At 35.1% G+C, this 23903-nt stretch overlaps 1 protein-coding gene across 4 annotated transcripts in view; it reads left to right on the top strand.

Annotated features, from left to right (window-relative positions):
• The window catches only part of TTC13 (tetratricopeptide repeat domain 13), a 42291-nt gene that overhangs the window by 4256 nt on the left and 14132 nt on the right, over window positions 1-23903 (top strand). For 2 of the 4 annotated variants that reach the window (XM_055810356.1, XM_055810355.1), the window contains exons 3-15: window positions 2453-2528; window positions 5338-5408; window positions 7540-7605; window positions 9658-9750; window positions 10850-10966; window positions 11767-11877; window positions 14243-14325; window positions 16898-17039; window positions 18349-18523; window positions 18979-19135; window positions 20214-20344; window positions 20684-20816; window positions 21317-21409. In XM_055810356.1, coding sequence (XP_055666331.1) covers window positions 2453-2528; window positions 5338-5408; window positions 7540-7605; window positions 9658-9750; window positions 10850-10966; window positions 11767-11877; window positions 14243-14325; window positions 16898-17039; window positions 18349-18523; window positions 18979-19135; window positions 20214-20344; window positions 20684-20816; window positions 21317-21409 — 1448 coding nt within the window. The other 2 variants (XM_055810358.1, XM_055810357.1) reach the window with 2 other exon arrangements.

The following is a 23903-nucleotide window of genomic DNA, read 5'->3' as shown; positions in this document are numbered from 1 at the left end:
ATGATAGAGAATTCAGAACATATTTCACTAAACGTAATACAGACATGGTATGTGGAGAACATTCCAACAAAAGGAGAGTATCTCTTGGTAGGGAGACTTTAAGAGAATTATTTTGGAATTTGGGTTTTCTTGCAACGCTACTGTTCACTTATTGATCTTGTTCAGGATCATCAGTCTACATCAGAACACAGGTTGTTTGTTACTTCTTCAGTCCAGTAGAGTCACAGATATATAAAATCTTCAAATAATTCACATGTGATTATACAAAGAAGCCTCGGCAAATTTGTGGAAATTATTGGCTATGAGGGGGCATGGAAACAATATTGTAATTTGAACCAACTTCTCCAGAGGTGGTATTCAGAAACAAAACTACTCTACTGCAATTCCACCAAATCAGTTATTTCACTTGAATACTCTTCTTTGGCCTTACTTCTTCAGATACCGGTCAGACCTTCTGTCTAGTCTAGCCTAGGGGTACTAGCAATTCTTTCTAAGTAAGCAAAATGTGTATTAGTTTATAAGAAATTTCCCTGTTTAAAAAAAAAATGTTTTGAAGAAAGCAACAATTCAACCTATCAGGAACTGGTGTTGTGGTGAAAATTCTTTTCTCATTTATTGAAGGCAGAATGACTTGCCATTTTTGCATCTAGAGCTGCAGGATTTCTAACCTCTAACTGGATTCAGAATTTGTTGAAGAAGTATGTATCCCCTTCCTCCACCACCCCAAGAACCAAACAGTGTTCTGTTGTTCTATGATAACACAACAGACAAGGTAGATGAAGGCGGGGGAAACTGTGGTATTTTTCCTGCCGAGTGTCACATGCAGCTCTGTCACTCATAGGGTGTTAATGTAATGGCAGATTCTTTTGGTTATAGCTTTTCCAGTACCCAGCGTAGAGTCTTGCTCTATGTTATCTTATGTCTGCAGACAAAGAAGTGTAGGCCTTTTTTTGTAAAATTCACCAAGGAAGAGGTTGTCCTTCAGTAAAAATGATTTTTTTTCTAACATTAAGACAATTACAGAATATGTTTTGCAGAGTTAAAAACTGACCATCACTTTCTGAAAATTACCTGAAGGCCATTAATGATGCAAAAAGGTTGTGTTTGGAGGTGTGTGATTTATGAATATGTGGTCTGCAAAGTAGATTTAGTCTTCCAACTGGTATACCTGTTGAACCCTGCCCATTTTTGTGCTGGTTTTTAAGGACTTTTTTTCCTTGAATAAAAGAACTTTTCCATTCTGTTACTGTAGGTGCAGCAGTAGGTGGAGTAATAATACTCAGAATGTCACAGGGTAATGTAGAGCTCATACATGATCTCCAGTTGCAGTAAAAACAAGATTTTGCTAAACATTCATACCCTACAAAATACCCAAATTTTTAGAGCAGATCATACTTTTTTCTCATTCCTAAGATTATTGGATGAAGAGGGCAGAAACTGTGCAATGAGATTTGGCTTTTTGCTTTTTGTAGATCTCTGAAATATCTGTCATGCAGACAAGTAACAAGGCTACTTTTGACTGAGCAAGCAAAAAAAAAAGCAGACGGGAGAAGGACAAAGTGCAGTCCTCTTAGTAGAGGAAATGATGAATTAAATATATTCTCTGATGTTTAAGGTGCTTAACTGTCTTCTCTGAAGTTAAAGATGTACATATGTGCTGTCTAGCTGAAGCAAAGGAAGAGAACTGAGCAGTACCAGAAGTAATGTTTTCCCCTTCTTGCTTCCTAAAACAGTTTTGAAGGCCTATTAGTTAAATGAGCATTTTGTACCTTTCTGACATAAACTGCTCTGGTAGGCTTACAGCTGTCTATAGAAAATACTTGTGAAAATGAAGACTATTTATTTCTGAGGTGTTGTCTTTGGCAGTATTGGTTTCTGTAGGCACATTATTTGAGGAACAGAAATCTTAGATGAGGCTACAACTGGCTGAACAAAGTCTGTAACTGGCAAAGCCACTGTTAAAAGGACAGCCTTTTTAATTTAGTACAGCACTGTTAAGTTAAGCTTAACCTTTGTTTCTGGAGCAATATTCTTTTCAGCGTTTCATTGTCAGTGTTTACTCTTTTGTAGTACCCTTTGAAGGAGATGAAGGAATAATTAATGCAGTAAAGAGTATAAGCTTTCATATGAAGTAGCATGTGTCTTAGAAAGATTTCCAAAACTTCATGTTAAGCAGATATAGCATCAGACACTGGTAAAAGGCAGATAATGTCCATTCATCTCAAAGGCTGGTTAGCCTTGTGTTAGAGAGGATAACAGCAGCACCTGACTGAAGGGCAATTTTTCTCTTTGTGGAGAACTGGGAATGATTTTGTTTTCAGTTACCTTAAAGCAATCGCATTACTCTTAACTTTTTAATTTAAGGCATTCTCTTAAGGTTTTAAGACACAGGTTTTCTATTAAATTTTTTACTATTGTTTGCTGAACACTTAAAAACCATGATGTTTTACAGAGTCAAGCGAAGTTGCTTGCAGAGCAAAAACGATTTCCATTTGCTACTGATAATGACAACACAAATGAAGAATTGGGTAAGATGCCGTACATAAGGTTTGTGCAGGTGAATTACGTGCTAATTATTAGCACTGAATGTTTTGACACTAAACTGATGATTCCTTAGTGATGCATTAATTTTAAAGTGATCCCAGTAAGCCTGAAAATACAGTGAGTTTTCTCTGGTCACGCAAAGAAAATATGTATCTCTCTTCCTAAAAATCTTTTCTGCTTTGTTCACTAGAACTCTTCACCGTGACTGCTTAAGCAGGTGTCCAAAAACCATTTTGATTAATCTTGTTAAACAGTCTCAGCTACTTCCTCCTTCCCTTTTTCTGTCATTATTGATGACTAAAACTATTAAAACACCCAGAAGATTTTACCAATGCTTTCTATCAAGGTAGATCTTGGATTAGTCTTCCCCTCTCTATGTACTCTTCCAATAAACACTTATAAACAGCAGGAAGGCTTTCTGAATTATGTCCTTACACAGGCTGCTACTTGACATTTTTTCAAAGCACACTCTGCAGAAAATGGAAGCAATGGGAAACACTTTTCTCAAATTACTTGGAGTTACTTGCATTGCTTCTCCAAATGTATCCTTTGTAGGAAGCAGGATACTATAAGGCAGCAAAGAGATTGTTAAGGATGTATGTCAAAGAAGGCAGCAGACTGTCTGTTATATAAAAGCAAAGGGAGACTGTACTCATTAAATTGCTTAATGAAATTAAAATGATTGTTTTAAATTGTCAGCAATTTTTCTGTGACATAATTTCTGCCTTCACAAATTTGCCCAGGAAAATTTGGGAGCTTAATCATTTTTCATGCTCATAGCATACTTAAATATGTTCATAAAATCCTGCAAATACTGAAATTCCATCCAACAGAAAATGTCTGATGCTTTTAGTATCTGCTCTGTAGCCTTGGAAGACTATGCCAGAAGGAAGGTCTGTTTCCTCATTTTTGGCCTGTAGGCTGGCACCTCCCTACCCACTTTATTTCAAGTATGTCATGTGAGGAGCCTGGGTCCTTCTTGTTTATGCGTTTTACTTTTAGTTGTTCTAAGAAAAATGTGAATGGGGTGTTCTGAACAGTGTTGGTACCCAAATACTTGGGCTAATGGACAATTGTTAACTCCTAGATTTTTTTTTTTTGTAATAAAGTACTTATTTTTATTTTTGTAGTATTCAATTAAAGGTGAAAAGATTTAAAAGATGTTATTTTAAAAGAAGCTGATGCTATATCAGCTACTAGTTGCCAATAACTTGCAATAGTTTTACAGACATAGTCTTACGACCTCCTGTGTTTTGCCAGGAGTCTTGGATTAACAGAATAAACTCTATCAGCAAGACCATGAGTCGTCTTTGTCTTGCTTCCTCCATTTTTTTCCTTAATACTGTCTTTATGTGTCAAGTGTTCTGTATTTGGGGATTGGAGCTGTAAAGATGATACTAAGAACTGTGTAGTCTTGGACGATACTGAAATGAGGAAAGTTCAAGAGCTCTTCAACCTATCCTTCACCCTGCCAGTTTTCTTTCCTTCATTGGCAGTGCTATATATCTGTACCAAGTGAAGCTTTTTTTGTATTGAGGAAAAAGCTTATATTGCACACAAATACTGCCTTCTGCATAATAGGAATGCTCCAAGAATGAGACAATCTTTGGATTAAATATATGTCTTATTTCTCTTTCATTTAACTTTTTTCCTTCTTTAATGAACAGAGCTTAGCAACACTGCCAAAACAACAATGTGGCTCTGCCTGCAGGAAGGTTAAGTGTCAGTGTCCTTTTAAAAATACTGTTGTTCTACCTGGCTTATTTGTCACTTCTCATGTTTGAGTAAATAATTAAGCTGATAAGTGCCTCTTCCATTCTGTTTGGATGAGTCTTAAAACTCTTTAGAAGTATAGGGAACGATGAATTCCTGTTCTTAGTTCCACTGTCAGCCATTTGTGCGAACTGCCTGGGGAAAAGTTTTAGTTTAACTTTCACAGCTCTGGTCCGCAAGATACTTGTTTTCTGTGGGCAGTGTAGACAGAGCTTAGTCCAGAGTTAAGAACTGTGAGAGATTAAAACATGCAAAATGAAACAATCTTAAGATATTCAGCTGTGAGAACTGAACCTCAGTCATGCAAGTGCAACCACAGCTTTCTTGTCTTGTGACTTGACTGTATTTTTATATCTTGTGGAGATTACAGGAACATGTTTCTAAAACAATGGTCTGTTTCTTTCAAACATTTGGTTTCTACTCCAGAGCAGAAGGATATGAAAGAACTTTAAAGCTTTTCGTAATTTTAACATGGGAAAAGATTCTGTAGTTTTCAAATCTTTAATGGAATCACTTTAGTTGAGGTTTTTCTGGATAATTCAAATGAAGGAAAAACTTATTGTGAGCTAATGAAGTTTAGCAAAATGTGTACAAACAAGTAAAATCAGATGTTCTCTAAATGGAATTAACAAAAAAAAGTTACCCAGTATTAGCCAGGCTCACATATAATTGAGAAAGCAACTAGGGCTACTAAATGGGATCATGGTACTTTTCCTGGTAGTTTAGAAACAAACATGGAGCCTTTCCTGAACTATTTGTAAAAAGAAGAGAAAAAAACGTAAACAAACTACAAAACCCCAAAACAATTCTGCTGAGCACAATATGAATTGAGCAATTAATAAATGCTAGGTAGTGGTTGAGGGAAGTCATTTCAGTGGCAGTTCAGAAATCATTTGACTTCTTAAATCTTCAGTGCAATGCAGGAACTTGTATTAAATACAACGAAACTGAAAAAATATATTTAAAAAATCCCCACAGATGTTTTTTGCTTTTTTATTTACATTTGTAATGTTTTGTTAGCAATTGCCTACGTGTTGATTGGCAACAGCTTGTATGATGAAGCCATACGACATTTTTCAACAATGCTGCAGGTGAGTTCTCTGTTTGGAACCTTAAAAAATCACTTTATGAAATTGGATATTACAATACACTTTTATTCAAAATTATTTAATTGAAAGATTCAATTAAGGAATTTAGTATGAGTAATTATTCTATTACTCATTTTTTTTCCCTAACCAAACATAAGCATACTCTTAAAATCAGGTGATTCAGTGTCTTGGTTATTTGGTGAGTATTTTTCTCATCTGTAGGAATAAACTTTTTATGGCACTTTTGACAAGAAAAAAACCAAAGCATTTTCAGAAATCCAACCTGTGCAAAATTGAAGTTCCTTTAATTGCTTTCTTAATGTGTAGGCTGAGACATTTTAATGTGGATTTTTTTGGGTGACGGTTACCATGTTGCCAGTAATATCAGAAAAAAACCTGACAGAGATCACTTACTGCTAGTGGCAAGTACTGTGTTGCTTTCACAGTGCTAAGTGATTTTTGTATGATGGGTTTATCTGTCTTCTGTGGTAAGCATTTGATGAGTTTAATATATAAGTAAAATATAACTAATACTTTAACTTTTTTTTTTTCTGACTAAGGTAAAGAATTCTGAATCTTCTTCTATGAAGTAAAGATAGCAACTTCTAAAATAAAACCAACCCAAATAGTTTCAGTTTCTTAGCCATGAAAATACAGTATTCTGAAATCAGCTTTAGCTGAAGCTTTTAAACTATCAGAAGCACGGACCTGCTTTTTGATCTAAACTGGTTGTAATACACAAACGCAAACTGAAAGCAATACTGCAAATACTAGCATATATTTTTTTTTTAACTCGGATGTCGTATGGCCTGTACTTAAATTGAGTGAAAGTGTGGCAACTCAGTGGAATTATTCCAGGGAATTTATCAAAGAACCAGAATGTTTTTTGTTGGGTTTTTTCGTTTGTTTGTTTTAGATGTTTAGTGATATCTGTCTTTCATTTGGTTTTAATGTGAGGAATTATTATATATTTTTTTTTAACCCTAATGAGAAATCCAGCTTCAAAAACCACTGGACTTTGTTTCCTGCCTTCTCTTTATTAAGAAGGAAGCTTAATGTGAGTGAAGATAAGCAAGATACAGTGACTGTAGAAAGATATTGTGAGAAGTGTGTTTATGATACAGTATCTTTGCAATGCACACATCTGAGTTGAAATGAATATGATGCTTATTGTATGCCTGAAAGGCTGTAAATTGGTTACAATTATTCACTCTGTCTTCTGTAAAGCACTTTTAAATATGTATGAAGTGAGTATTAAAACTTTTAGCAGAACAAAAAAGCCTTGCTTAGCCACTGTATTAAAAGTAGGGAAGTTACCTCAAATTGACATTGGCAAGCATACACTTGGAATCTGCTCAAGTCTGGCAAGCTGTCAGCATTGGTGTGGCACGTATCTGTTGTTTTGTGGAGGAAAGAATTTCTTTCTTGGCAGTTGTCCCAGTTAAATGAGAGGAGGCCTATGTTACAAACTTTTGTAGCACAGATGTGTTGCTTGCAGGTGTGAAGATGGTGTGATTCCTGACTGGTTTTCAGGGAGACTGACTGCAATAGGCATTGTGCCAAGAAGATCAGTTTTGCTGTTGTAGTTCTTCAAATTTGGATGGGAAACAATGGCCAGAGTAAATAACATTGAACAAGAAATAGATTGCCTATCTAAGATGCTTCCCCTTAGGTGGCTGGAAAGTCATGGACTTAAATCTAACCCAAGGAAAGTTTGTTTGAATTTTGCAGAACTATTTGGGCAGAACACCTCTGGTTTTAGTTGCTGCCTGAACACAAATTTCATCAGGATGTCACAACTTCCTGCTTCCCAGTTTTAAATCTCAAATTTAAATTACAAACAAAACAAGCTTTGAATGGAAAATTGTGTTTGTTTATTACTGCTTCAGTGACATTAGACAAAAGAAGGCATAAAATTACCAAGAAGGTTACAAGAAATGAAGTTTGGACAGCTATGGTTGTATGGAGTATAATACAATCAATTTCCTTACCTGACAGCTGTGATTGTTCATTGCTTAATACTTTTAATATCAGTAAGAATTAAATACATATTGGAGAGAGATATCTTTTTGCAAACAAAACCACTACCAGAACAACCACAACTGATTATTGTATTCATTTTTAATCTTAACAGGAAGAACCGGAGCTGGTTAGTGCAATTTATGGACGAGGGATAGCATATGGAAAAAAAGGACTACATGTAAGCAGATAATTATTTAAATTAATATCTGACTGAATTATTTGAATCCAAACTATAAGAAGGACTCTTTACAGGAGCTAGACTGATTAGGACTTGATAGGTACATCCCAAAGTCTTTATGCAGTTCTACTGTAGTCAACCAGCTTGCATTTATGTGCTTAATAGAAGGTCAGTCTGTTGTTAAACTTGAAATTTAGACAAATTATGTAAATATCTATAATGAAAAAAAGAAAGAATTTGGAAAACAGAGGATGTTAAAATAGTTAACAAAACATGGCCTTGGGAGAAGGAGTAGACACCATAAATATGTCAAGCTGGGACATTATGAGTTCAAGGAGAACTAAATGGTTAATGAGATCAAACAGAAAATTACTTGAACTATGTGTGAACTCTTCTAATGAGCATACTAAAAAATCTACCCTGGAGCAAAGAAAGCCCCTACTAACAAAGCTCCCTCCCTACAGAACATGGGGTGGAAAAAAAAGAATGTTGTACCTTTAAATGGAGATGAGGTCCATAAGAACCGATGAGAGTTAAGTGTCACTAAATGTAATTATGAACAGTTGTTCAAAGTGTATAAAATGCTTTACTATGTGTTAAGAGGCACGCTAGCTTTGTGGATTTACCATGTAGCACCCATCTCTTCGCAGACGTGCAATAAATAGTATCTCAGCTCTGTGTGTGAGATTGGGTTTTTCCACACCAGGTATAACGAACTCTGTGAGACAACACTACTATAATGATGTGTTCATCCCTTGGTAGGTGCCCCATAACATAGCGGGATCTAGTGGATCATACTGCTCAAGCTATGGGTACATTTCATTCAAGAGACTGCGGAAGCAAAGCAGCATGAAGCAAGGGTGCAAAAAGATGATACAAGCACAGCTGTGGGTGGTGGATAGTAAGGCTGGGAGCTACAGCCACTGTAAAGAGTTATCTAATAGGAAAACAGGCAGTATCTTGCCTGTGAGAGGCAGGTTTATGAAGTCCCACTGAATTTGTCTCCACATCTAGTCTGTATCTGGAAACAAAAGTCTTCTATTGCAGCTTGGAAGCATCATCAGCTCTTTCAGTCCAATGGGCTTTGTATTGCTGCTTGCCTCTTGAGGCACCTCTTGATACATATACCACCTTGATATTTAACTTTGGATTTTTTTTTAATAATTACTTAATTATAGCTGGCTGCTCAATTTACTGAGTAAATATAAGTTTAGAAGTAGACTATGGTCCTTGTAGTTGGAGTTTGTGGCTCGTTGAATTGTGACTGAATGGTTGCTGGAATTCTAGAAGAAAGAATAGTTGAATAACTCCTTGAAAATTTCCTTTGTGCAGAATATTTAATTATTTAGTGGTGCTGTCAGGAGCTTGAAGTCCCTCATATTTGCATGTTTTAAACACCAGCATGAGTTTGTTTCCTCAGTTCAGCTAGATGTTGAAACAGCTTCACTTCGTAAAAGTTTCTGCGAGTGACACTTCCAAGACAAAAAGATTATGTTAATTAAACACGCAAAATTTTTTGCCTTGAAAAAGATCAATGAAATCTAATCTAGTACTTGCTATATAAGCAGTTTGGGGTTTTTTTTCCCAATTAAGTAATTGATTCTACCCTACAATTTATTGAGGACAACGTAAAAACTTAGCCAAGATGCTGATGGCATCAACACATTGACCAGTACTACTTGGATTAGGTTACAGATAGTACTGATGAAAACACTGGTGAGTGAGGGTACACTTGGCTGCCAAGACAGGTATCTGTGGAGCTGTAAACCTAATTTTTATTCAGTTATATTATTAAATTATTAGAGCTACAGCACAAAGATGATGTGTACAAGCAAAGTTTAGCTTTCTTGTTTATAGCAGATAGGTGGGGGTGGTTTTTTAGCTGTTTGTACAATACTGCATCTTAATTTTATTAGCAAAGGTGTGAAGGGCTTTTCATCTGAACTGATACGCTTGCAGAAACTTAGGTAATCTTGTTGTCCTTCAGACTTCATGGTATGTTACTTGTAAGTATGCACAGTTGTTTACCTTGTTCATTTCTCTCCTTTTCAGGATATGAAAAATGCTGAACTCGCTCTGTTTGAGCTCAGTAGGGTGATTAGTCTAGCACCAGATCATCCTGAAGTATTTGAACAGCGAGCAGAAGTGAGTGTTTTTCTCTTTTCAGATTTTTGGAGAAGGTGCAATTACACAGTGTTCTCAAGTATTTCTTCAGTGATTTAATGACTAAAGCTCTTACCTGTGTTTTTCTGTGAACATTCCTCCTTTTAAGATACACACATATGCTCTCAGTGTAGTTGATGGAATGGGTTTTTTTAAATGAAACATATACCATATGGAGTTACTATAGCCAATAGAATGGCATATATTATGTCTAAGTGTTTAGTTTTTGACATACTATATATATAGCAAGATCATGTATGGTTTGGTGTGGTTTTTTTTTAATAAAATGAACCTAAATGTCACTTGGACCTTACTGTTTGCACTTAGTGTCACCTTAGTAAATGTATTGTTAGGACTAGTTGGTAAAACACTGAACTTGTAAAGCATGAGCTTTTAACGCATGGTTTGGTTTCATTTTTAATGCATATAAGTTAAATATCATTCAGATACACAGGTATTTTTCATTTTGAAAACGATATTTTGTTTTGCCAACTAAATTACAGAAAATGGATTTCAAGAAGCAGCTTTGTAGGCAAACCAAAAGCATAAATATTTATTAAAGTCAGCATACTGTATAATGGTAACTGCCATAATATGAAATTGTAATTCACAATGTTCATGTTTTTAATGATTTATTAATACATTTGATAATAATCTTGCTCTAAAATATGAAAGGCATTCAAATAATTGTAAAGTAGACCATTTCCATTGGGGAGAATATTGTTCAAAATAGAAAAGTTTGAGAGTATTTTAATTAGATTTTCAGTTCAATGTGTTGAAATAGAGTATTTTGCTTGGGCTGACTTGTTTTTATTTGGAATACTAGGTTTCTGCAAATGTTATTGGTTATGTTCATGTACACTGATACTTTTTTGGAGAAAAATGCTTTCAGTTTTTCTCTTTGATAGGGGTTTAAAAAGCAGTAAGTACTGAAAATTATATAGTAGAACTTTACAGCCTGTTCTAGCAAATACAGTTACTCTGTTGCAGCTGAACATGAAAAAAAAATAATCTTCATATTTCTAAAACAAATCTATTCAGCCTGTTTGCTCTAAACTATGCATTTGTTTTATACTCTTAGATATTGTCCCCACTAGGACGAATCAGTGAAGCATTATCTGATCTCACCAAAGCTATTCAGCTGCAACCATCAGCACGGCTCTACAGGCACAGAGGTACCCTTTACTTCATATCTGAGGTTAGTGGATTTTAGGGATTCTGTTTGGTTTTGGTTGTGTGGATGTTGTTGATTACTTTGTTGGTTTTGCCAGTTGTTACTTTTGTTTAAGAGCTTCTTTCCTATTTAAATTAAAAACTAAAATAGCAACAAAAGCCCTGATTTTGCTGTAGTTGACCTTTGACAGTTCAGAGGTATTCTTCAAGTATTTCATCTGCAGTGAATCAGAGGGCAAGTACCTTGTATGCACATCTCAGATTTTGTGTGTTTGAGGAGTAGGATGTGGATAAAGAATTTGACTTGATTTATAACCTACAGCTGCATTTAAGTAGTATTGTTAAATGCCAGTCTAAGCAGGAAAACAGTTATGGCCAAGGTGGTAACTGCTCTATATACTTTAAAAAAAACCCTACACAACAAACACACAAAAATCCCCTACAAGAATGCTAATATTTTGCTGTGTGATCGGTGCATGTTGTTCTTATGCCTTAATGTAAAATAAGTAACTTTGTCTTCAAAGATAGCATGAATATTAAAAAGCTGATTTCCCACTTTATTCTTCTGATTTCACTCTGTTTCCACCTATTTTTTCACTTACTTTGCTATATTTTATATAGAGCTTGCTGTAAAAGTTGGAAGTGTATTGTGCATTCCTTAGTCTTTGGTATTCTGACTGACAGTTGACAATCATTGCTGCTTAGCCCTGAGACTGACTTCATATGTAGAACATAATTCTGTACTTTTATGAAAATAAAGGTGTATATATTCCTCTTCATTTGTGTGATGTTTCCTCTGTCATCGAAATTCTACTTTTATCACAGGATTACGCAACAGCCCATGAAGATTTTCAGCGCTCATTGGAACTGAACAAAAATCAGCCTATAGCTATGCTTTATAAAGGCTTAACGTTTTTTCACAGAGGACTTTTGAAGGTAAGGCTGTATTAAATAATAGTTCATGTAGAACAATACCCTGTATTCCAAGTTACTTATATAAAATAGCAGAAATATCATTGGTATTGATACATATTTTGTATTGCATAAGGGAGACTTTTGAAGGCAAAAGAGTGCAAGCAAAATGAAAAGTTGCCATTGACTGTAGTACTTAATGGTATGACATGTAAATACTGCTGGTCTTGCTGGTTCTTGGTAAATCAGTGATAACTGATGTGTTTGTGGAGTGCTTTGGAAGATGTTTGTATTTGGCATCTCTGCTAATATCTGTATGGTTATATTCAACATTGCTTTCCACGAAATGGAGACTCCCTAGGTGTGATAAACAGGAAAATAATTTTAAATTCCTCAAATGAACTAGAAGGTAATCAAGGAAACTGATGATAGAAAGCCCTGCATCTGTGAATGTGTATTTCAGTTACATGTTGATTCTGAAATGCTCTTATATAAATTGGGGGAAAATAGTTTCTCCCTCAGATTTAAAAAACAGCAGGGAAGTGCTTCCCATGCTTTTTTTTAGTGTTTCACCATTTTCTGACTCAAACCTTCTGTTTTACGTGTGATAATATTGCACCTGTTTTTTGCTTGTAAAGCGTTTAGAGATATCGCTGCAGTTTTCCTGAGGGGAGAGTAATAAGACAAGTTGTCTGAAAAGTGAGGATGCAACTGTGATTCTTAAATTCCAACAAAGTGGAACCTTTCTTTTTTTTAACCTCCGTTAAGAGCTTCAAATTCATTAAAGGATGTATGAAGAAATCCTGACAAAACCTGGAGGCAGCCCAGGACTCCTGAGTTTCAGTCCAGTATCTTTCTTAGGCAATCACTGCATGTTTGGGTTTGTTTGGTCTTTTTAGCAAACAGGCTTCTTCTCCACTTTCTTAGTACCCAAACTCCATGCTCTCAGTGTATACTATGAGAACTTCAGGCTGTCATTGAACTTACTGTCTGTACCTTATTGCAGTCAAACGCGTTAGTTGCAAATAATAGTCTGATTGAAATTCTGATTTTGGTGTAGACAGCAGAGAAAGCCCAGAAAGTGATGGTGGAAGTATAACTGACAAGGATAAATGTCTCAATTTGCAAAATAGAAGCTTTTTTTTTTTTTCCCTGATATGCAGATCAACACATTTCTGCACCACCACTACCTCCTCCCCAATTTCTTTTCTCAAAGGAAGTGTCTTCCCTTTCTAATATTCAAGTCCTGAGAGATTGTGAATGAGTGGCTTTTCTTCCCCAGGTATATTTTAGTTTCCAGTCAGGTTCTGAGTGCCTCTTAGACAAAGGCTGTACACATCGTCTGTTAGGTCTTACTAGGCTTGCTGAAAACTGAGCTTTGGGATGAGGGTGGCAGAGTTTTCATTTTTGAGTGAAAAGAGATTGTTGCTTTTGGATCTTTTTTGGGGGAATAATCTTGGTTTTAATTTAGAGGACGTGAGCCTATCAATAATGGTAGGTGATTATCTTATAGTTTTGTTCAGTAGATGCTTTTGTGCATGTTGTGGTGCTCAGAATATATTTTATAGTTTTTCTGAATAAGAATCTCTGAATTGGCTAAAGGTATTAATGATTCTTTCCTTACAGCATTTAATTTCTTGAGCTATAGACTTCAAGGTACTTTTCAGGCATTCCTTCATAATACAAAGTAGTTGATTATTCCTTCCTTAATTCTAAGTCTCAGTACTGTGTTTGCCAATTTATATAGCCAGTCGAGTTTAAAAACCTGAGTTCTCAATCAAATCCTTTGAAGAGGAAGATTTGTTTGAACTTATGTATGTAATTATTTTTAGCTATGTTATTTTTATTACATTGTATTCCTCACAGCAGCAATACTTTGTTGTTGTGTGAAGGTGATTACTTACTCTGTAATCCCTCCCAGGGGTGTTTGCTAACTGTGCAACTAGCACAGAGCACAGTAAAACCGTGAAAGGCAGAGTACAGATTTGAAGGAGTCTTTTGGACTGCAAAAATTGAGGTGTATTGCAAATGAAGAAGGAAGACTGTAAGGAGAGACTGCTTTGCCTTAGGGACCAGATTGAGCTTTGAAAGCAAACTCTGAAGGGATTTCATCTCTGAATTCTGTTAAAATGCTAAAAGAATCACTCATTCCCATGGCTTATCAGACAAAGGAATTCCAGCTAAATCTGTCATTACCATAAAGAGTGTTGCACTATTTCATTTATTATGTGATTAATACTCCATAGATTTTGTAATAAATTCATGCCTTGTTTGTTCCTTCTAAAGGTTTTCATGAATAACTGTAAATCCATGGCCAGTAACTACTGAGGATGCTAAAATTAAATGAATGCAGTAAGTGATGAATTTTTCTGTTGATATTTTTCTGCAGGAAGCCATTGAATCATTCAAAGAAGCTCTGAAGCAGAAAGCAGACTTCATAGATGCATATAAAAGTCTGGGACAAGCCTACAGGTAATTGCATTTGGAAATGGTTTTAACGTCAGTTTTCTATCTGATTGTGTTCTTTAAAATGCACTTTTTAAGTTTTACACATTTGTTACAAAACTGTGCAGAACCATATGTGTATTTGGTAGCTCCCACAGCCAGTATGGCTATGTCAGGATATGTTCAATATACACGTTTTCTAGGTTTGGTTTGTATTTTAAATTCAGTCTCCAGTAGCTCGTTGAATCTCCCAGACTCAAAGGGTTTCAGTAGGATGTGTTTTAGGTATGCTAAAGGATTTTTAAAATATGGAAACATTTAATATGATCTGTTGATTAATATACTCATTAGTGGCCATCTGAGATTTTTGTGCTACTTAAATTTATGAAACTCATTGCCCAGTGTGTATTGCTTATAGAACTGCTAGATCCTATATCAATTACTTTCATCAAAGAGATTTAAGTTCTAAGAATTTAGCTAATTTTTTTTTATTTTATTTTAAAAGGGTATTTTTAATACAGACATGTAGTTTCTTACCTATTAATCAAATAATTAAAAAAATCAATCTCTATTTAGTAAGGTAACTAGTCACTTTTTTCTTTTTTAAAATTCATATTAAAGATAAAATTTATTTTATAGTTGAATAACATGTATTACTTTAAAGGTGGTCTGCAGGTAATTACTAAGGAGAAAAGTATACGTAGCTTTTGTATAACAAGAACATAATGTAATCAGCAACTGAATATCTCTGCCCATTGTAGTTCATTTCCCAACCTGCTGTGTCTTGTTGGCTTTTTATTTCCTATTTTACATACTTATTTTTGGAAAATACTGATCTATAGCATAGATGCTGCTGCAACATAAATGGCTTTTGTGTAGCAAGGGTTAAAGTTAGGTAGGGCTGGTGTGCAAGCATTACATGATCAGGCTTTATGCTTCCTGCAGCATACAGAACCTGCAATATTCACTGAAGGCAGTGTCAATTAATTGTTTTTTTTCTTTGTGGACTTGTGTCTTGGTTGCTACAGTATCTGAATGCTGAACTTGATGTAGAATCACTAATTTTCTCATGAGTTTTTCTGTGATACTTGTTACTGGGGTGTGTAGATATTTTTAAGGTGCTAAATAATAGTAAGTAATTTAGCCTGGAAGATAGGCAGATGCTGCCTTACATTCCCAATAAATACTTTAACTTTTTGTATTTGGATGTGGAACTGCCTCTCTAGTTAATCAGCTGTTCTACCCTGTGCCCAAGAAACCTTAATCAGAAGAAATTTTATTTTGAAGGAGAGAAAAATGCCAGCCTTGAAATGCCACTTTTTGCACTGTATTGTTGTTTTACAAAGCAGAAGTCACTTTAACAGGAGTATTCCTAAGAAGCTTAAGTTTTTTGCTTTAATTCCTTCTCACTGTCCTCTACCTCCAATAGTTCTCTGATCCTCAGGAAATAATAGGAGAAGGAATAACTCTGCCCCCTTTTTTTTTTTTTTTTTTTTCCCCCTTCTTCACTGTAACTAGTCACCAGCTATGATAAGTTTGAAATACTTTCCCATGAACACTCAGGTCTTAAAACAGGCAGAAATAATAATCTCGTTTCTCCTGGGCACTGTTAACTTCAGCTGTCAAATTCTTCTTTCTAAAATCTTGTATTTTAAGTTCATGCTCTCTCTCTTCTGTATGAAATAAGTTTCAAAGACAATGCTTAAAAATACCTTTTAAAGAATTATTTTTATAGTGGAGGTTTACAATTCTTAGTCTGGTTTGTCCTTCTGTGCAATGCGAGTTACAGCATTTTACCTATTCCTGCTTCAAATTTAGTGACTTTGGTGTTCGTGCATTTATTTAAAACTAAAGAGCTGTAGTTAATCACTATTCTGCCTAAAAAATCTTTTTGGCAAATGTATTTAAATCTACTAAATCTTGTATTTTTTTCTAGTGTTGCTCTTGTTTGGATTAATTTCATCTAATATTATTTGGTGCGGACAGACTTCCATGATCTTAAACTTAAAAGCAGTGTACTGGATAAAAAAACTAAAGAAAAAATAAGGTGTTTTTTTTTAAATGATAGTTTCTCCATGGCTATTTTTACTAAGAGCTGTCCTGCACATGGAGCAATTCCAGTCAACATGGTTTTAGTTAGTTTCAGCTTTCAAAGACTGTATGATTTTCTTCTTATTCAGCCTTTAAGTAGGTAGTTTATTTTTTAAAATGTGTTTATATTTGGAAGTGAAAAAGACCTGTGATAGGTAGTGTTTTCCAAGAATGCTTTCTGTGGAAATTTTTGTTTAGTTTCTGAAGAAATACCATAGGCATGCGTGTTTATGGTTTGTATCCACTGAGGATTTTGAAGATTTGTGATCTTGTGGGGTTGTATTTCGGAGTACACATTTCTGGGTGTGAAAAAACTCTGCGGATGTTCTGATATTACACTGAAGAACAGCTGCAGAATTACTGCTTTTGTTTAAGAAATTTTCCACTAGTACTGTGTTCCTCTTTAATGACATCCCCTTTGGATGTGTTATAACATCTTGTAACAAGTAGTTCCGTTGTCACTGTTGCCTTCTATATTTTTCACTTTCCACTTGATGGAATTGCCTAGAGAACTTGGCAACTTCGATGCTGCTACAGAAAACTTCCAGAAGGCTTTGCTGCTAAATCAAAATCATGTTCAGACGTTACAGCTCAAAGGAATGATGCTTTATCATCATGGGAGCTTAGATGAAGCCCTAAAGAATTTTAAGGTAAGCAGGCCCTAAGTAAATACAAAATTAAGATGTTTTAACGAAGAATAGTATTCAACAAATGCATTAAAATGGACAAATCTCAATTTTTTTCATGCTGAATCTGTATGTGCATTTGAACTAAGTTTAATTTCTTGTGAAGTCTGTCTTAAAAGATACATAAAACCTTAAAGTTTGAAATTAAAATGGAATCTTGCTAAAACAAAGGTATTTCCTCCGTTTTATGAATTTCTAAAACCAAGCTCTGGTTGAAATGTTTTATCTTTTTTTTTTTTTTTTTTTAAACTGGTAATTGTGTTCTTGCTAACATTTTTAGTTTGTGTTGAAATGTAACGCTTTTTCTAAATCTGATGGAAGAAGGAATGCAGTCGTCTTTGTAATTTTAAGCTTAAAGTAAGCATACAAAGTTCCAAGAGTTATCTAATTATTCTGAGATTTTCTTTATTTTGAAAACTCAGAATATGTTGAGATTCATTGAGCTTGTAAATGTATGTGTGTTTCCATAGGTAAACAAAAGTAAATAACTTCCTCATTTTGTAGACAGAACAGTAAAGGATATGTTAAATCATATGTCCGTATGCTTAAAACAAGAACAAAGTAAATCGTGGAAAGGATTACATCCCGTTCTCAATGTGTGTGCTTATCCCAAGGAGAACACTTTGTGTAAATTACTATGTGTTCATCTTCTATAACATGATTTGTAGATAGTGCTGTAATTGAAAAGATACTTTAACTTTTAAGATGGCAATGCTCTTCTAAAGACGTGATGATGAGCTAGAAGAATCAGAACATTAATTTTTGAATGATAAATATGAATTTTCTATGTTTAACATACAGTAAATAGTTGACTAACATAATGAGGTGTACTAATACATGAACTAGTGAAGATATGGATGGTAGAAATGGCATGATATATATATTGAACTAGCTAAAAATGACATTACTAATATTGTCAGGAGTATGTTTTATCTAATTTAATTCAACTAATGTTGAAACTTATGTAGTGCTAACATCATTAGAGCAAACATGATCTATCTTCCTAGCAAAGTGTGATCAAAAGCTTATTTACATGGATACTTCCCTTTTATCTTTTTTTTCCCACTTTAATGAAGCTGAAAATATTTTTTTTTCTTGTATTTGCTAGCAATTTAAGTGCTCAGCACCTTATTTGAAAGAAAATTGCGATGGAAGTGGATCTTAATAATCAGTAAATCTTTCCATGCGGTCTTCTGACCAAATAGGTTAGTTTATTTGAAGACACCCATTCTCTCTCTTGATTTATGGGTGCTTTGTTTCTTTCATCTCCTAGAGGTGTTTACAGCTAGAACCATACAATGAAGTATGCCAATACATGAAAGGTCTCAGCCATGTTGCAATGGGACAGTTTTATGAAGGTATAAAAGCTCAGACTAAAGTTATGTTAAATGATCCACTACCCGGTCAGAAGGCCAGCCCAGAATATCTGAAAGTGAAATACCTCCGAGGTAAGTTGGAACTGGTTTTCTCTTTTTTTTTTTTTTTAATTTATTTTCTTAAATCCTCTGAGAACCCTAAGAGTGCAAGTATGCTTGTAGTTATGGCCATTTTAAAGAAAACTCTGTACATTCTCATCAGCACTGTTGAGTATGTCTGTTAAAAAAAAAAAAGTATGCTGATTTTAGTTGTTCATATTTTTTTGTTATTCTTACTCGTTCATACAATTAAATGCTAGGACCACAAATGAAATATACATTTCTTTGTAATGGTAAAGAGTACTTAGTTGAAATAGACTTATTTCTGTCTTGTAAATTAGCTAATAGCAAAATGAAATTATCTAAGAGTAATGACTTTAAATTAAAGTCATGTTGGATAACCGACAGACATATAATCTGGGTTTTTTTGGTTTTATGTAGTAAGGCTAATTATGCAAACGGTATTTAATTTTATTTCTTTACTCCAGAGTATTCTAGATACTTGCATGCACATTTGGATACTCCCCTTGCAGAGTATAATATTGATATAGATCTTCCTGGAAATTTCAAGGACCACTGGGCCAAAAATCTTCCTTTTCTTATAGAAAATTATGAGGAACAGCCAGGGTTACAGCCACATATAAAGTGAGTAATTTTTTTTTTTTGAAAGACTACTCCAAATGTTTTATTCAGTTTGGCTTTTTAAAGTGCTATTCTGAGGCATTGCAGCATAAAAGTTTAATATATGAAAGTGGTTTGTAAACAGTTTTCAAGTCATAGGGGATTGGAGTTGCTTTAGCTCAGAGAAAGAATGAAGCCTGGGATGATTTTCTTCACTTCTGTCTTCACCTGAATAATATTCACATAATGTTGTTTCTTATTCTATGGCCTGACTGATAAACTATTTTTTTTTTTCTTTCAGTTGATGTTAAGGAGTTGATAAGTTTGAGATGCTCAGTGTAGCATTGTGTAGCACCCTTATTACAGTTTCTTCTTGTGTGTTAAGGTTTTATTTTGTTACAGGTTTAATTTCCTAGATCCTTAATAGATTTTTAATGGTAGCTGGGTTTCACTGGGAAAAAAATTCTCTGCAGTAATTTAGATAACCAGTATTTTAGGAGGAGGGTTATTTCAATCAACAAAGCATGGGATTTAATAGGCTAGGCTTCAAAAGACGTAGTTAAAGGAAATACAGCAATTTCTCCTGCTGTAAGCTAGTTTCTAGATGTACTCGCTTTATCTATGTAAAAAATTGCTGAGTTAAAAATTTATGGCTTTTCTGTATACAGATTAGAATCCACCTTTTTAGCACAAGAAGTTTTTACAGAGTTACAGGAGAAGTTATGGAATAAGGCTTCTGGTTTCTATACATATTGTTAATGTTAAAATTCCTCAGGGTGAATGTAACATTGAAGGACAGTATATTATCTGTGAACTTTATTTAGTATCACTTACTATGAGGAAATCTAAAGATGAAATACTAGTTGTGACAGTAATAAGATCCACCATTGAACTCGGTAAGACTGGAATTTTATTTGAGATATTAAGTGTAACTACCGTGTGTATTCAGTGGTGTGGGAGGAGGAATGAGTGTTCCTTATACTGTTTTGAAGTATTTCTCACACAAATGATATTGATTATTATACAAACAAATCTGTGTTTTACAACTTTCAGGATTTTTGTTGGCAAGTTATGTCTGATGCATGTTTTTCTCCTCTGTAAGAGATGTGTTATTTCAGAATTTTGAAAGCTATAAGCCTGACGTGCAAGAACTTGTATGTGTGGCTGATCATCTGGGTTCCATGATGCAGTATGAGACACCAGGATTTCTTCCAAATAAAAGAATACATAGAGGTATACTGAAAATACTTGGTAAATTTGAGGGCGGCAGGGGGGAAGTCAATGTGGTGATAATTTAATGCTGTATCTTTGCTACCTGCAAATTTTACACTCCTTTCAAGTCAGATAAAAAAGTTTAAAATTAAAATAATCGTTATGTCAGCACTTTCTTGACCTAATTGGGGACTGGAAATGATCATTTCCCATATCTTATTGATGTTGGCAATTCTTTTCCTAGAAATACATCGCTTTGCTGCTTCAATTTTCTGGTCTGTCCAGAAATGAATGTTTGGTTCTAACTGATTCTCTGTTCGTGTTGTTGTTTGCCCCCCTCTCTTCCTCCCCTACCCCCAGCAATGGGATTGGCCACTTTAGAAGTAATGCAAGCTGTGCAGCGGACTTGGGCAAACTCAAAAGTTCGTATGAATGGGAAAACCAGACTGATGCAGTGGAGAGATATGTTTGATATTGCTGTGAAGTGGCGAAGGTAATGGTAAAAAAAAACCAAAAAAGAGAGCAAGCCTTACGTTGGTTGTAATAATGATGCATGCTTCAGTTAACCGGAGGGCTGAAGTCATAGAGGAGAAAATGAACACTTGCTGCCACTTAACTAGGAAGTGTTCTGATAAGAGAGGATGGTTTAGGTACAGGGAGTACACTTCTGAAAATACTCAATTTTTCTTCTTTTTTAAGAGAGGGAAATTGTTGGGAATAGCATTTTCAGGTTGAGGCGAAGCTGTGAAAGACCTTAGGGTACCTTTTAGCTTAGGCTGACAAAAACAAACAGTTTTGAACTCCAGCAACATAAAATGGTTATGGGTTGGGTTTTTTCTTAGCAAAATTGTACATGCATTTCAATAAAAAGTTCTTTTTTGTAGTCTCTGAACTCTATTTTTTGCCTAAAATTATTCTGTTTAAACAAAGCTCAGTTAAAAATATTACATGGAGTGAAATGTGTGCCAATATTAATGTTCTCTGTCCTTGTAGGATAGCTGACCCTGACCAGCCTGTGCTTTGGTTGGACCAAATGCCTGCCCGAAGCCTTAGCAGAGGTTTCAATAATCACATTAACTTAATCAGGTACGAGAGTTTTACCAAACAGCCTTCCCACATCCACTAAAGGATTGTACCAAAACTTCCTGGCTGTTTATGAAACAGCACATTACAGTATTTATTGAATGTATATGTGCTTATTGTTTTGCTTTAGTATTTATTTTATATTTTCTAATGGAACATCTGTGTTTTGTGCACCTCAAATTTTCCTTTGTGACATTTCCTCTTTTTTCCTGGATTTCAGTTGTACAGCTGGGTTATAGCAAGATCTAACTAGGATCCAGAAGATGCATATTTTTACATGCTGTTTTAAACTCCACATTACTTTAAATGTGAAGATTAGATTACGTTCATCACAGCTGTAATTTTTGCAAATGCTGCTTCTCAAAGATAGTGGCAGCACTAATGAAACAATGCTGTTTAATTAGTTTTAGTAGCACTTTACAGTGGAGAGGAAAAACATAGTTCTTGTAGTTGTTTTCAAAGCAGACCAAAGTAAAGCAAAAATGACAAAATAAGTAACCTGTGGAAGGTAACATTTGCACTTCCAAAGAAAGGTAAAATTTAAGATTCAACCACTGTTGTACGTTCCATCTTCTCCCATGCTGCAAGACTCAGTGTTGTGGGTCATGACAGTGCTACCTCCCATGAAGCGGTAAAAGTGAGAGGCTCAATGTGGCCACATCACTGTCAATCACAGGAGCAAAGTGTGTTTGTGTAAGTAAATAGGTTTAGTAGCCAGGTTTCACCTTAGCCACCCCCATCCCCCCATGGGAAGTATTGCATCTTCGGTCTGTCATTCTGCTTTTATATCTCTTTCTTTCTCTTTTGAGAAGCTGTGTGGAAAAAGGAGGGTAAGGAAAGACTTAAGAATTGTTTCAGGCAGAGAAAAAGTGATACTGTAATGTTTACATACAGAGGCTGATGAGAATGAGTCCACACTCTGCCTTCCACTCCACAGAGGACACCAGCAGCCTCTGCTTTACTTTAGGGAGTGGTTACAATGTAGCATCAAACTCCAGTGCAGATCAGTAGTTGCCTTGCAGGATGTGCTGCCTCTTGAACAGTCTTATGCTCAGGTCTGTCTTCTCTCAAGCTAGGTATCACATTTGGGCTCCAAGCTCCATCCATCTTTGCTATTGCTGCATTTCTCTCTTATCACACGTACAACACAGCAGAAGCCACACCTATCTGTACTTTGAGACAAAGATGCTTTCCATACATCTATTTCTTCCTAGTTTACTTTTAAATTGGAGAGTAAAAGCTTAATTCCTAGGTGACCTGTGCTGGCAGAAGGACATTCATGTCGCAACACTTGATTACCATGCTGAAAATAACATTTAATCTAGGGAAATATGTCCCTGTGCAGGATCTCTGTGTTAGCAACTCTGTTTTTCACTGGCCAAGGTACTTATTCTCCTCTCATCAGAGAATGCTAGCAAAACTCATGATTTACTGTTCCAGCTATTTTGGTGATTTCATAGAGATCCGAAATAAGCTTCCTGAACATTCAGAATGGTAGGCACACAGTGAATCTAATTCTAGTCTTTTGGGTTTGTTCAGCTTTGACTTTCGGGAAGCAGTCTACATACTACTGCCCCACGATTTAATCATACTTTAGTACCGGATAGTGATTGCATTTATTTTTTGATTCTGGAAACCTGTATTTGTTTGATCATTCTGCATTCCAAGCAGTAGCTGCTTTCATTGGTCACCTTGCTGTAGTGATTTGTTTCTGCTTTTGGATTCCCTGCTGATGATTTCACATGAGGTGAGGGATAAATGAAATTAGTATATGAAGTGGTAATAGGTTTTTTAAAGTTTATTTTATTTCACTTTTGAAGCATGTTCTAGTCCATTGTGATTTCTAAATGACAGCTTACTCTTCATGGATTATACAGATCTGTATAATGTCCTTCTTGCGTTACTCAACTGTAAAATGGCTGCTGAATGAAGATACTAAGACTACAAAGCTGACACCCTTTTGTTAGTAATTGAGATCACTTTATGGTCTTTTGACTGTTTTTCGGGAAGAAACACATTGCTTTATATTTGGTTTATAATTTCAAAGTTATTCTCATAAAGAATTCAGCCTTAGTCGTAAGTTCTGTAGCACGGCTACCTGAAAACCAGGTGTAACAGTAGATTATTTAGGCTGACAAATGGCAGCCTTCATGGTCATTAAATATACAAATAAGCTGTTCAGTCAAATAAGAAGTGTAACAATAGCAATTGAGTTTCTTCTAGTATTTGTAACAGATCTTGTCATGCTGAGCTCAAGCTGTCTCTAGGTTTTGTTTGATCTAAATTGTACACCAGTAATTTCTGTGTGCAAAAATACTTGAATTAGATATCTGTTAACCTTTTTCTTTACTCAGAATTCTTTGCATTTAAAGTCCATTATTGTTCAGTGATTCCTGTCAAATGAATCTTTGCACGGAGACACTAGCATTTGGTGACTACTGGATCAAAGATTCTTTTCCAGAGAGGCAAGATGTTTGGAGAGTCTCAGAAAACAAAA

The sequence above is a fragment of the Falco peregrinus genome, chromosome 7 (assembly GCF_023634155.1).
Source record: "Falco peregrinus isolate bFalPer1 chromosome 7, bFalPer1.pri, whole genome shotgun sequence".
In the NCBI taxonomy this organism is placed as follows: Eukaryota; Metazoa; Chordata; class Aves; order Falconiformes; family Falconidae; genus Falco; species Falco peregrinus.
This window is presented reverse-complemented; position numbering and strand designations above follow the sequence as displayed.